The sequence below is a fragment of the Saccostrea cucullata genome, unplaced genomic scaffold (assembly GCF_032062105.1).
Source record: "Saccostrea cucullata isolate Sc308-1 unplaced genomic scaffold, CSIRO_AGI_Scuc_v1 ctg185, whole genome shotgun sequence".
Lineage (NCBI taxonomy): Eukaryota > Metazoa > Mollusca > Bivalvia > Ostreida > Ostreidae > Saccostrea > Saccostrea cuccullata.
In genome coordinates, this window is record NW_026926219.1 from 94,367 (window position 1) to 109,628 (window position 15,262).

The following is a 15,262-nucleotide window of genomic DNA, read 5'->3' on the forward strand; positions in this document are numbered from 1 at the left end:
AACATCTTAGAGGGGGTCATACTCTGCATCCCATAGGGAGGGGCCTCAAATATCGGTCCTGGGGGAAAAAATTACAAGAGTATTACTAGACTTCATTTCAAAATGATATAACATCTTAGAGGGGGTCATACTCTGCATCCCATAGGGAGGGGCCTCAAATCGAGGGCCTGGGGGGAAAGGATTACATCAGTATTACAAGGCTTCATTTCAAAATGGTATAATACATTTCTTGTCTAATGGACATAAAATCATAGCCTCCGAAATGTTTTTCTTTTAAATAAAAGTATATCCCACAGTATTTGCCAAATTGAATTTTTCAACTCACTTCCCTTGAAACACAGACGTCAAGTTCTTTTGATATTCAAGAGTTCTTGGTTATGTTAGATATGTATGGACATACAAACTACTAGAAGGACATTTAAAATCTTGAGACTTGAAAAACATGGACAATTTACACATATAATGTTTTTATACAATCCTTCAGAAAAAAGAGGTCCATCTTACTGCCCTCAGTAAATCTCCTACCTGCTGGCATGGGCTGGTTGCTGTAGAACTGGGGGTGTTGCTGGGGCTGGGAGGGGTACCAGTTTGAGGGCTGATACTGGCGAACAGGAGGCTGAAAATTAAACAATTATAAGACAATTTAACAAACTGGTTTTTTTTCTGTAATATAAAAATTATGTAAAACATATTTTAGATATTAAATATGAATCCTCTAAGATCTAATACATGAGAGTTTTTCAATAAACTGTTAAGTTACATGTAGACATATCGTATAGGGTTTTGTGTTGGATATTTAAGTAGGATATTTGTGTGGTATTTTGTGTTTGCGATATTTGTATGGGAAATTTGTGTTGGATATTTATCTAAAATATTTTAGTAGGATATTTGTGTTGGATAATTGTGTAAAATATTTTTGTAGGATATATGTATGGGATATGTGTGTTGGATATTTGTGTTTGATATTTGTGTAGAATTTTTGATTAAAATTTGTGTAGGATATTATGTTGGATGTTTTTGTAGCACATTTGTGTTGGTTGGATATTTGTACTGGATGTTTTTGTTGGATATTTGTAAGGGATATTTGTGTTTGAAATTTGATATTCCTCAAATTGTATCTTGTATCCTTCCTTCACCCCTCCCCCCTCACTGTTTGCTATGTTTCTTTTGTAGATTGTTTGTAAAGGATATTTGTGAAGAATGTTTGTATAGGATATTTGTGAAGGCTTTTACAAGGTTATTGAAGTTAAATTGGCTGTACAAATGATGCACCAGCTTGCGAGTGCATTTGTACAGCCAACAAGTGTCAATATTCACCAGTACAAGTTAAATACCTCCTTTATTAAATAGCTAAAACATTTTTTATTTAATTATTTATATTTAATTATTTCAATTAAATAACTCAAATTAATACAAGTGATGTAATAAGATCTTTCAGTATCAGTATTTAAATTAACGTCTGTCCTGTAAGCATTCAATATCGCATCATTCCAACTTCCCTACCAAGCATTGTGGTTCGCTTATTGAGGTTTTACTGGGGCTAGAAGTACTAAATTATTTATCAACATTTTCAATTTGGTGTGAAAATAAACACACTTTACATAACTGTCGATATCTATCATAAATTTGCCTTTGAATGAATGTTTTGGGCATAGTCATAAACATGATACAAACTCATTATAACACCAATTTATTGAAAGCTAAAATTCTCTAGATTTTTAGGAGCTTTTGACAAAAGACTATTTATTTAGGGAAAAAAATAGGTATTGTATAGGTGTATCTCCTGTGGGCTATGTTTGTATTTTGTGTAGGTTTTCAGGATATTTGTGAGGGATATTAGCTTTTACTGCCTGTATGTTGTATATCTACTGTGGGCTATGACATTTGTGTAGGATATTTGAGAAGATATTTGATATTTGTATCCACCCGCCCCCTGCCACTGTTGATCCAGTTTGTTTTGTGGGATATTTGTAGGATATTTGTGTAGGATATTTCTGAGGGATATTTGTATGTTGTATCCACTCTGCCCCCTGCCACTGTTGGTCCAGTTTGTTTTGTGGGATATTTCTGACCAATATTTGTGAAGAATATTTGTGAAGAATATTTTGTATAATTGACCTGTTTGTTGTATCCCCCTGCCCCACCCCCTCTTCCACTGTTGGTTCTGTTTGTTTTGTGGGATATTTGTGAGGGATATTTAAGTAGGATATTTGTGTAGATTATTTGTGTCATATTTGTATCATATTTGCTATTACATACCTGTATGTTGTATCCGCCCTGCCCCCCGCCACTATTGGTCCTGTTTGTTTTCTTTTTCGGCTTCTTTTTCTTGTTTATATCCTGGTGGTGATTCTCACTCACTTCTTTGGGTTTGTCCTCCTTAAAAAATATCAACAGGAACAAGCTTTTGAAATGAATACAAGTAATCAAAATCCAAGACTTTATCATGTTACATACACAATGTTAATTTATTTTTAAAATTGCAAGTAAGGGCTAGGAGGTCTGTAGGCAAGTAGACAGTAACCAATGACAGGAATTTACGATTGGAAAAAAAAAATTTTTAATTCCATATTTTTCCGTAAACGAAGCTAAAGAACAAGGCATGAGTTATGGTTGATTGATTGTATGTTAGGCCTAAAATAAAAAAAATGGTTTGTTTGTAGTTTCCTGCCAACCCACTAAAATGCACCTAACTCAAACTTTTTTTCTGCCATTATTTGAGAAAAATTTTTTTTGGACGTTTCAAATTTTTAGGATGTTGAAACTTGTTTAAAGCTTTATTTACATAAAATAACCCTATGAAAATCTCTGGTTTGTAATCCAACAAAAACCTGATAACTAAAATTTATTTTAAAAAAAAACCATACCTACTTACCGACCCACTATAAGAATTATAGGTCGGCAACTGCAAACAAAAAATTTTTTAAGCTTGGCCTTATCTTCTTTCTCAAAATTTTTTACTCATATAGAGACGTCACCTGATACATTGTACTAAACGTAGTGAAGGGCTTCAAATTTGGACCTTTACTCAGCATTTGGGGCTATTGAGTATTGAGGATCATCTGCTGTGACACAGAGTCTAAGTCTTTAAAGTCTCAAGTGCCAAGCTCTTGATTTGCTTAGGGATCTGATCCTGTCTGTATTTCTTGCAAGCATATAATAACTGGCTTACGTTTATATTCAGTTGTGTATTGTGGTTCCTGAGTTTCTTGCAGTCTGTGCATTTAAATCATTGAATGTGTGTATGAGAATGAACTCACAGTTTTTTCAGGAACTGGTTCCAGGTCCTCCGGGGGTAGGGAGGGGGGATCCAGGAAATGAGCCAGGGGCTGTCGGAGGGAGTGAGTGTGATACAGCAACAACCTGTCAACAGAAGTTACATCTTGACGTCAAACAATGTCCTACTTCTGCTATACTGTTAAAATACACTAACCGATAAAGATAAGGTCAACAACATTGAAATATGGTCTCTTGGTTCAGACAACGAGTGCTTCACAGTAATGTACTTATGAACTTGGAATTCCCCAACAGACAGTATAATTCCTTAGTTTTCCTAGTAATGAATCATGAATCGTGGTTCGACCCACATAATAATTCATTATAATCATCCTTTTATGTAAACAATTGAAGGAGCAAAAATAAATATCAGGGTTTTTCCACAAACACTGTTTACTTAATTAAAATGCAATACTTTTTAAAGGTAAGAATGAACTTTTCATAGCACGTAAAACAAATCAAAGTCTATTATCTGGTATCTGTATTCAAAATGAATTATACACCTGAAACACCTGGCTCTTTGTCTCACCTGTGCTGATCCTCGTATTTCAGAGGTTTCTTTTCCTGTTTAACAGCCCCAAAGAAATGCCAAGACAAGGGAGGGGGGTTCTTGTACCCCTCAATCACCTCCCAGGGACTAATCTTCTCCTTCTTGGCCACTTGGAATCCCTGCAATGGAATACATATACATCCTCATTAACTATCAATTATCTTCTAAAAATTTATCTACAAGTGGTTAACAAAGAGAATAAAGGCTAGGTCCACAATTATATATTTATCAGGTAAAGCCATGAACATAAAACTTCAAAATAATTTCTCCTACTGCAGGCTTATCAACATGCATATACATCCTATCTATGAAAATTGTAGCAACATGTTTATCTTCTGTGGAAATCATTAAACTTTAGCTGCACTGTAATTTGTGTGACCACTGGCAACAAGAATTCTATCTTAACTCAGGGTTTGATTTTTCTTTCCAATTAGTCCTTATGCACAAAAGAGTAAGAACTAAATTTTAATATTTTTTTTTCAAAATGCATTGCACTCTTGCATTTGAATAGCACAAAATACATGTATGCTTTATTCCCAATATTAATTTGCATGATGTTTGCATGATGTTTGAACAAATTTTCATCTTAAGAAATATAGATTTATTTTAAGCCATCAAAGGGGGTGAAAACTTTGAGATGAGAAGTTGGAAGTGAAGTTCGGTTCCAGATTACTAACCTCTTTTTTGCCAAAGCCGTCATATTTGTTCCCTTTACTGTCCATCTGAGTTCCATGTGCCTCACAGCTGATCACCTCAAAGAACCTCTTAGGAATGGGAAGCAACTGGCGGATTTTATCTATAGAGTCTGACTGCTTGTCCCCGAGTTCTTTCTGTTTAAATAATTTAAAAGACAAATCATGCACAGGGATCTGTGGAAGAATTTTACAGTTTTTTCCCCTTAACATCATTTTTCATGCCTCTTATTCCTCACATTATTGTCAACAAGAAAGTCTTCATATTATTCCATGTAGTATATTGTACATTTATCAATGACAGCAACTTCAAATATTTACATTTGCAAATGTTTTCCTTTACATAACACTACTGAAGGCAAGCGTTTTTATAACTGTGTAAATACAGGTTTGGGGTCAAGAGGTCATAGATGTGCGTTTGGATAAACGTTCCACGTAATTTCTCTGTGACGTCATAAAGGGTCGACGTGCGTTTAGTAGATTACATACATGCCGTTGGGTTTGAAAAATTAACGCATTTCACACGTTAAAAGTAACAATCAGGCAAATATAAAGTATGAATAAGTCACAAATGTAAATATAAGTAATAAGGTATCATTTTTTGAGTGTTATTGGGATGTAAAACGGGTTGGGACATGATCAAATCTTCCATAAAACCCTTCGGGCTTTATGGGATTTGATCACGTGACCAACCCGTTTTACATCTCAATAAAACTCAAAAAATGATACCTTATTTCTTAATTAATTCTGTTTATGGCCTTTATAATTCCCCCCATTATTTTGCCTGAGGGTTTCTAATACAGTGGAGCTGCTTTGCACTGCAGAGAATTCAACTGCAAATGGCTAGTATTGTGAACCCCATTTTCTGCATATTACAATGATATCAGTCTCAAGGCAGTTTTATTTGATTTTTTAACTATTTGTGATTATCACATCTCCTTATTATTAGAGTTTTTTTGGGGGGGGGGGGTGTATACCTTACCCTGAGTTATTTGATGAGGTTTGTATACCTACCCTGAGTTTTTTTATCAGGTTTGTATACCTACCCTGAGTTTTTTGATGAGGTTTGTATACATCTTGTTGATATCTTCACCTCTGTCTGACCCCTCTGTTACCAGCGTTCCGTGTATCAGGACAGATAACATGTCCAGGATAACTGTAAACAGCTCACTAAAAATTAAAATGAATCAAACATCAGCTTCACTACACCTGTCACTGAGTGGGAGTAAAAAATAAAATGGATCAAACATCAGCTTCACTACACCTGTCACTGAGTGGGAGTAAAAAATAAAATGGATCAAACATCAGCTTCACTACACCTGTCACTGAGTGGGAGTAACCTATCAAACTTACAAAGAAATGAATCACATTCAATTATCTTTTTACATTGTATGCGGGAGTTTAATTATCCTAAACAGGTCTAAGTTTGTTCTTTGCCTTTAACATTTTTATATCTACATGTTCACCTGTCTATAACCTCACAGACAGGTAGCCTTTATATCATGTCAACAGTATCCCTGTAATACCTGTTAGACTGGTTCTCCACGATTCCACTAGTGACCAGTTGAAGCAGTAGCTGGGCCCAGTCTGTTGTGTTAGACATGTTTCTTTGTATCGTGTCAAACATCCCACCAACCTGCAATAGGATAACATGATGTCAATGGCGATGCATCAGTATCACTATTCTAAGGATGTGTATCGCTAAGAATTTCATATCGCAATATATCACGATTTTTTCCCAAAATATCATGATAATATCATGATATTTTTACAAGCAATTTTTACAATGATTTTAAATGAATAGTCATTATTTTTCTTAAAACTATACTAGAAAAACAAAATTTCACTTTTTTGGAAATTTTTTTGTAAATAAAATTAATCATGTTTGGAGGGTGAGATGCCATTCCTTTCATCTTTTACAACATTTTTTAGACTTTCTGCAATTAATTTGAAAGATTGAACAAATAAATAAACACATGTAATTTCTGGACTTTATAATATGTACCTATATATCAGTATTTAGGTCTCTGCATCACAATATGTATCACGCAACAAAAAAATCGCAATATACCGGTTTACCGATAAAATCTCACATCCCTACACTGTACTCAATGCAAGGATCATTTTTTTTTAAGCATATACTTACAAGAGACAACTTAAGCAGCAAAGCTTCATGAATATTCGCTCGGACTTTGAATTCATCAGGTGTTTTATCCTACAAGAAATAAATCAGAATGGAAGAAACTGGTAGAGTACAATGTACAGAAAGATCTTACTTTAACCACAAACTTCAGAAATACCTCCTACTCAATCATTTTTTTATCTTTAATTATTTTTCTAAGTACTGTTTGTACACAATGAATTGCTCACCAGAGCCTCCTTGCAGTTATTGATGAACCTTTCCAGCTGAGACAGAAGTGAGTTTAACAAGACTTCTCTCTGCTCGTCCTGTCCCTTCAGACAGGTCAGAATCAGACAAAGGAAGGGCTGGTGACTGAGGAGGGACTTACTGAAATATAAACAAGACACCATCAGGTGAAGGGAAACACAGACTGAATATTCAAATTCCTAAAGTTGGTAACAAGCATATGTATTGTATAGAGATATGTTATATGTTGACAGGTCAAGATGAAATGTGACTACAAATTTCCGAATTGGTAACCACCACACGTACAGTACTATCTTAAGAGATATATCCTGACGAGTGAGAATCAGGCGTAAGCCCATACCTCCTCTGACTCCTCTCTTTGTCCCGACCTTTGGAGTGGAAATTGTTCCCACTCTCTAGGACGTTCCCAGAGAGCTTCAATACTCGACCCTGGACTTGACTCGGGAGCTTAGAGATCAGGGGACCCACCAACCAGATAGCATCTGGGTCAGGCCTGAAAGAAAAAGGGTTTTTTAAAAGACTTTTACATGATGAATGTACAAGAATCTACAAAGATTTAATTAACTGACACAAAACTCTATGTCAACTCACTTCTGTTGGTTGGAGTCCATCTCAGCATGTCTGCTTGTTTCTGTCTGTCTATGGAAAAGTTCAATTGTTCCCTTGGCAATGTTGTCTAGCAAAACATTGGTATCCTAAAAAAAAAAATTCTACCATATTATTTGATCAAATAACGAATTCCTGCTAGATTTTGAGTTTCTCTGCAAAACTTTTCTGAACAAACAGATCATTCCAGAGTATTTTTCTCAAGAGAAACATTTACTGGAGTAGTAGTATCTAGCTTCAGTCTAATGTTGTTGGGTTCCCTTACCGACTGCGTGGTAGCCTGTTTGAAGAGCAGCTGTAGCTCCAGAAGAGACACCCTCAGCCCCCACATGTCCAGCGTCTGTAGAACCCGCTGTATGATCTGCTTGACGTCCGGTTCACTGCCGTCCACCTGATTGGGTACACCGTTAGGATAACAGATCATCTGCAGCAATTGCTGAGCCTGTTTGTTGGACAGCATGTTGTCCAGGAGTAGGTCGGAGCTCTGTACCCCCTCGGGGTCCTTCAGGAACTTCTCCTGTACCCAGTCCTGTTTACACATCTCCCTCAGGGCGTGTCTGGCGAAATCACTGAGACCCGCACTCTCCATACCATGCTTCCTCTTGGACGGCCCCATTATCATGTCCATGTCCTCCTCATCCTCGATACTGCTGAGGAGGGAGTGGAATATGTCCTCTTTGTCCTCCTTCTTACTGCTGGACCCGGACTTCGTCCTCATTTCATCACTACACAGGTCACCTTCAACAGATTGACATAAATGTGAACTGCATTTCTTATAATAAAGTCCAATGCAAAAAATTTAAGAATCTTTCCATGCTTAAATTGAGAAAGCACTTTCTGTTGATTATCTTCACTAGATCTGTACTTACTGAGGACCAGCATGGCCTTGAGGACAGCCAACACTGGACCCACGGTAATACTGTCATGAGCCGCGGCCAGCAGGTGCTTGTCACATGACCTCTTGATGTTACAGGGGGTCTTACTGCCCGGTCTTAGTCCAGGCGAGGTCAAGGTCATGTCAGAAGTCTTAAAAAGCCGCAGCAGGATGTGACAGGTTAGTCTGGCTCCATTCTCTGCATCCTGGTCTCCCGACGCTGGAAAATAAAGGTCATTAAAAGACTTAAGTTTTACAAGTTATCATTAAGAATTTAGTCTTAACTTAGGTCAATTGTAAAAATCTTATTCATAAAAATCACATTTCAAATTTGAAATCAACTTTTAAAACTAGACGGGCTGATATACAGTTTAGATTCAGAGACATCTCCCTTGTTGTTTTTTAAGATTCTATTTTGAACTTACCTGTTGGTCTGGCAGACAACAATGAAGGCAAAACAACATGAACCACTAGATCTTGTAATGAAAAGCAATGACGGGCAATCAAAATGGCAGTGAAAACGGCAAGAGAATCGTGAATGGACATGTCACTCACCTAAAAAAGCAAACATTTCCTTAGCTTAGAAATTTGTGAACATGAATCTTTTAAGATACCAAAGGATATTTTTTTCAATCTTCCTTTTGCTGAATAAATGGAGTTGCTCTTTTTTCCCTTACATATGGTTTTTACTTGAAACAAAGCAATAATTAAGATTATTCTAAAATAACTTGAAAAATGAGGTTTAGCACGTGTGTAAAAAAACAAGTATTTACACTTCACTTCATTGCAAACTTCTAATATTAATATTTTTTCTAAAGCAATTGTTTTGTACAACACGTTTTTGATTGGCTAATGCACTGATGTTTGAAGCAGTAAAACGAGCATTAACGAGAGTGAAAGCTTTTCATTATGACGTCATAATAGAGCGACGTAAAACACAATGTGCCGTGACGTATTTCGGATAACAAAACTCAACAAAATAAGACGTAAACAACAAACAAAATGTATAGATTGCATTAGAATGGGAATAACTATCATCTAATTTGGTATTTGCGACCGTTAATGCTGATTTAACGGTCGCAAACACAGTGCTCCAAGTTGCGACTAAAATGGTCGCATTTGCGACCCAAAAATTGATTTTGCGACTAAAAATGAAAACACACTTGCATTTTCGCGACTGAGAAAAATTTGGGCTGAAAACGTCCATTTTTAAGATCGGGATCGAGATTTTATTTCTAAAGATTCTCTATCAAGAAAATGTTTGAAGACATAATACTTTTAACAAAGCGTCACATGGACTAAGATCACGTAATGTTATGGCAGCATGCTGTACAAAGTCAATCGGAGTTCCTCGGATGACTCGTACCTCGCACATAATGAAGCGTAGCGGAGTCAGCCGAGGATTGCCGATTGGTACAAGTTTGATAGAACCAGAGACGTGTATAAATAATGATCCTGATAAAATGGCATCCAAACTTCGTAAACTTTCTAAGATCCGACCTTGTTATTGAAGCATTTGGTCAATTGCTTGCATATCACAATTAATCATGCCAATAAAGAGTGTTTTGGCGGCATTTATAATGACTATGTAATGGGTTAGGTACGTAGTAGTAAGTTAACATGACAAACAGTAGGTAAAGTCCTGTCTCAACAGCTGTCAAGCTTGTATTTTCATTTGATAAAATTTTATTTCTGTACTAAGATTATTTGTGTTCTTCTGTACAACTATAAGGGTACATGTATTCAATAAAAATATTTCATTCAACCTAGCAAATTTTTATAGTTACAGTAATAAGTAATCTTTGGTATAAGAAAGACATAATACATAATTTTATCCTTATTTAAATTATCAAGCTTTATTCACAAAATGTATTTTTTTTTATGGTGAGTGAAATATTTGATTATGGCGACCAGAAATTCTGAAATGGCGACCAAAAAAAATTTTATGTCGCCATTTTGCGACCTAAGAGCAAGTGTGACTTGGAGCACTGAAACATCCGTAAAACTCAGTTTGCGACAGTTAAATCAGCATTAACGGTAGCAAATACCAGATAAGAAGAATAGAAGATAGTTATTCCCTAAATAGTACAATATAAATGTATGCAAGGTAAGATGATACATTGATTTTTAATTTTTTTTCAAACTAAGTTGAAAACATGATTTGTTTTAAAGTTACTTGAAATAAAGCTAAGAGAAAGGCAATTTGAGGCAATAAAAGTTGCCATTAAATTTGATTTATAAAAAGAATAAAAAGATTTGCATAATTATATGTTAAATATTTGACTTGGGGTGGAGAAAAAATTTATCACAGTATTATGACTCATGTCAGAAAATTTTAATTAATATGCCACAAATATTTTCTTAAAAACCTCAAGAAAAAAATAAAAATAATGACACCTCCCTCATTCACACACCTAACAGGTGAATGCAAAATGAATGTAGTATACTAACAACAGTCACGCTTCATTGGATAAATTTACACCTTTTTATGACCAGGGCCGCTTATACTTAATAGAGTATAATCATTACATACATAAATAATTCCGTTATTCATGACTAGACGTTGACTTGTTCCGATCAGTTCATGAGTCAAAGTGATTAAATTAGAGCCCTTGGTCACTTGCATAAATAGCTATAATGGTGTGACCATTAAGGCTTAATTTACATAGACATTCTAAAGCTTGATCGAGCATTTATTAGTCTTGGAATAGGATATATACATTTCCCTTGAGGTCAAATTGTTTCTTTATGAGAAGTATGTCAAGTGAATCAGTTCAATTTAGATTTAAAAGTTTTCTATAACAGGAACAAAGTGAAAGGGAACTAATTAACATATTTACAGCTCTGTTGATGAGAAATTCAGTTACTAATTTATACATCTGTCAAGATGCTCATTAAACTACCTTTCATTTTAAGAACTATAAATATGTTCATAGGACATGAATGCCCTGCCGAGGATATATTAGTAAAGCAACAAAAAAAATTGTATTTTTTGTATTATAAAATTTAATCAGAATATCTTGAATAGTGATGCAGCTGAATTGCTTGCTTGGAAAATATAGGTCAGATCCAGCATCCGAAGCAAGTCTGGTAGTGCCCATCCCTAGATGCATCATCCATGCAAGTTTGGTTCAGGTAGGACTTATAGTTACTTGGGAATGAAAATGTAGGTCAGATCCAGCATCCGAAGCAAGTCTGGTAGTGTCCATCCCTAGATGCATCATCCATGCAAGTTTGGTTCAGGTAGGGCTTATAGTTACTTGGGAATGATAATATAGGTCAGATCCAGCATCTGAAGCAAGTCTGGAATGTCCATCCCTAGATGCATCATCCATGCAAGTTTGGTTCAGGTAGGGCTTATAGTTACTTGGGAATGAAAATGTAGGTCAGATCCAGCATCCGAAGCAAATCTAGTAGTGTCCATCTCTAGATGCATCATCCATGCATCTTTGGTCCAAGTAGGGCTTATAGTTCCTTAGGAATGGACCTGCTCCAAAAACTTTATCTTGGTCACTCATCTGGAAAATGTAGGTCAGATCCCGCATCCAAAGCAAGTCTGGTAGTGTCCATCCTTAGATGCATCATCCATGCAAGTTTGGTCCAAGTAGGGCTTAAAGTTCTTTAGGAATGGACCTGCTTTAAAAACTTTATCCTGGTCACTCATCTGAAAAATGTAGGTCAGATCCAGCATCTGAAGCAAGTCTGGTAATGTCCATCCCGAGATGCATCATCCATGCAAGTTTGTATCAACATGTGAAGTTTGATAACACCATCATGAATGGTATGTTTAAAAGTGAGCTAAACAATAATATAAGAAAAGTGAGGTCAAGGTCAAAGCAAAGGTCAAGGTCAAAAAATGTTGATGCAGTTGCATAGCTTTCATCAATATCTATCAGCATATGAAGTTCGATGAAAATATCTTGGATAGTTTCTTTGAAACTTAGCTTTGAACAGAGCTAAACGCAAAGTGTGACGGAAGGACGGAAGGACAGAAGGACGGAAGACGGACATGACAAACACTATATGCCCCGGCCATATTCATGGCGGGGCATAAAAAGTTGTCAGTTATACATGCAAGTGCTTTTAATACATACATTGATTTTTATACCCATGATAAAAATATGTTCATCAACTTACATCAATTTGAGTGAGGATATCTATAAATCCACAGCTAGTAGCACAGGAGAAACAGAGAGCCTGTAGAACTCCCAGCCACTCAGAACTCAAGGCATTACACCTCGCTGTCAACTCAGCACACAGAATAGACAGCTCATTCAGCCTGGAAAACAAGGAAACATTTTACTTCAAAGTTTTAACATAGAGATTTAAAATTTCCCTAGATACAGGATATATCTTACTGACAGAAGAATAGTCATATGACAATCTTGAGACCAAATTCAAATCTAAAAAATATTTTCTGCGAGCTAGGGCTGTTTTGTCTGATAAGTTTTTGAAAATCTGTGATACATGTAATTTTCTCCATGGTAGGTGCCACTGTGTGCAGCATAAGACAATTTGCTAGAGGAATACTGTTGTTTATTCTGCAACAGAAATTCCACTAAGACTTAGAAGCCAGAGACACTGAGTACCAGTAAATTACACCATATTTTGTTATACAAATACACTGTATGTCTGTGTTATCACTTCACTGTTTTATTATCAAACTATCCACACATGTGTAATATAAATATATTCACCTGTCTGTTTCCTGTGTGTTACAGATGTGCAGCATGGCATTACACACAAAGCTGTAACGGTGAGCAGGGTTCTCTCTCAGGTCATTGACAACTGTGTCATCCAATGGAATTCTACAAAACAATCAGAACATATAATATCCATGTCATTGACAACTGTGTCATCCAATGGAATTCTACAAAACAATCAGAACATATAATATCTATGTCATTGACAACTGTGTCATCCAATGGAATTCTACAAAACAGAGGTCAATCAGAACATATAATATTGAAGTTTAATAGGTATAAAGATTAAGTAGTCGTCAGGGTGCATTACATGAAGGAAACCATACTATATGCCCTGATTACAGTTGATTCATACAAAACATACCGTAAATCTGGAAATTTTTGCTGTAGATAAATTTTTAGCAAATTTGCGAGTTCATTGCATTTGCAAAAATATTTTTCTTAAAATACATGTATTTCAACAATAAATAATTGTAAACAAAGTAGTGGTCATTCGCAAAATTTTGAAACGTAAAAATTAATCAACAGCATTTTGACCCAGATTCGCAAAATAAAATCGACATAATTTCCAGATTTACAGTATTGTTTACAAAGCAACATTTTTAGTCAAACTAGTCCCTAAAGCACAAAGACATATACATGTATTAACAATTTTGTGATACATACTTGATGTAGGGCTGATTCATGAAGTTGACCATAAAGCTGGGGTTCCAGAGTTTGTTGGAGGCTGACGGGGTGATAGTGGCATACAGTGTCATCTTCATCTTTCTGTAGGGATTGCTGAACATGTCACAAAACTTGTCCTACAATACACAGAATACGTCAGGTCTTTGAAATGAAGAATAACTCTTACAGGTAAGTCACAGGAAATCTTTATGTCTATCCAGACCTTCAGATCTTTCTTACGGCCAAGTTTTTGCTTTAAAATGAATGTCATAGCCAGTTTAACAGCCTCATGGAGAAGAAACAGTTTTATTGAGGTCCTCAGACATAACTCACCTTCAGATAATTACATGACGTGTAGGCGTCATATAGATAGGCCAGGATACATCTCTCTGAGGAGGAGCAGTTTTAGTGAGGTCCTCAGACATAACTCACCTTCAGATAATTACATGACGTGTAGGTGTCATATAGATAGGCCAGGATACATCTCTCTGAGGAGGAGCAGTTTTATTGAGGTCCTCAGACATAACTCACCTTCAGATAATTACATGACATGTAGGCGTCATATAGATAGGCCAGGAAACATCTCTCTGAGGAGGAACAGTTTTAGTGAGGTCCTCAGACATAACTCACCTTCAGATAATTACATGATGTGTAGGCGTCATATAGATAGGCCAGGATACATCTCTCTGAGGAGGAGCAGTTTTAGTGAGGTCCTCAGACATAACTCACCTTCAGATAATTACATGAAGTGTAGGCATCATACAGATAGGCCAGGATACATCTCTCTGAGGAGGAGTAGTTTTATTGAGGGCCTCAGACACAACTCACCTTTAGATAATTACATGAAGTGTAGGCGTCGTACAAATAAGCCAGGATACATCTCTCTGAGGAGGAGCAGTCTGAAGGATTGTAGATCTTCCTCACCACACTGATCAGTCTGTTAAAAAAAGACATCATTAACATCCCCATTATCTACTGTATACAGGAAAATTATCGCCCCTGCTTCATTTTCACCCTTCGCCCTACCCTCATTTGTGTTTATTTAAAAAGAGGCAAATTCAAAGAATGCAGTATAATTTCTTAAACAAAAATGTGACTGGGAGATTTTAAAACGGGGCAAAATTGTTTGCGTGAAAGGGCAAAAATAAGATGGGGAAAAATAACCCTGTATACAGTAACTATATTGTATTTAGAACAGATTCCGAAAAAAGATCATTTGCAGTAATGAGGAACAAATCAAATCAGGTTCATGAGCTTAAAGCCTGAATTCACTTGTCATATGAACTTGAAGTTTGAGTTCACCTGTCACATGAAATAGTTATTTAGCTTACCCCTCGAAGGCTGTGATGGTGAGATCTGGGGACACCAGTAGGTAGGCGTGGTATTTCCTGAAGACACCCACAATACAGAGACATAGAGACGTGGTGTAGTTCCCGACTAGACTAGATTTCTGCTCCAATAAAGTCTCCTCTACAATACTCAACTCCTTCAACAGCTGTAAATCAT

General features: G+C 36.2%; 1 protein-coding gene across 7 annotated transcripts in view; it reads right to left on the reverse strand.

Annotated features, from left to right (window-relative positions):
* The window catches only part of LOC134271148 (mediator of RNA polymerase II transcription subunit 12-like protein), a 39,199-nt gene that overhangs the window by 7,486 nt on the left and 16,451 nt on the right, over positions 1-15,262 (reverse strand). For 6 of the 7 annotated variants that reach the window (XM_062753401.1, XM_062753398.1, XM_062753399.1 and 3 more), the window contains 19 exons: positions 15,088-15,251; positions 14,585-14,693; positions 13,757-13,893; positions 13,085-13,195; positions 12,525-12,666; positions 8,813-8,942; positions 8,383-8,607; positions 7,779-8,251; positions 7,499-7,602; positions 7,248-7,400; positions 6,889-7,027; positions 6,665-6,733; positions 6,045-6,154; positions 5,565-5,688; positions 4,504-4,656; positions 3,806-3,945; positions 3,261-3,363; positions 2,260-2,379; positions 526-616 (listed from right to left, as the gene is read on the reverse strand). In XM_062753401.1, coding sequence (XP_062609385.1) covers positions 526-616; positions 2,260-2,379; positions 3,261-3,363; positions 3,806-3,945; positions 4,504-4,656; positions 5,565-5,688; positions 6,045-6,154; positions 6,665-6,733; positions 6,889-7,027; positions 7,248-7,400; positions 7,499-7,602; positions 7,779-8,251; positions 8,383-8,607; positions 8,813-8,942; positions 12,525-12,666; positions 13,085-13,195; positions 13,757-13,893; positions 14,585-14,693; positions 15,088-15,251 — 2,797 coding nt within the window. Of the gene's footprint in view, positions 1-525; positions 617-2,259; positions 2,380-3,260; positions 3,364-3,805; positions 3,946-4,503; positions 4,657-5,564; positions 5,689-6,044; positions 6,155-6,664; positions 6,734-6,888; positions 7,028-7,247; positions 7,401-7,498; positions 7,603-7,778; positions 8,252-8,382; positions 8,608-8,812; positions 8,943-12,524; positions 12,667-13,084; positions 13,196-13,756; positions 13,894-14,089; positions 14,130-14,584; positions 14,694-15,087; positions 15,252-15,262 lie in introns of all 7 variants that reach the window. The other variant, XM_062753397.1, reaches the window with a different exon arrangement.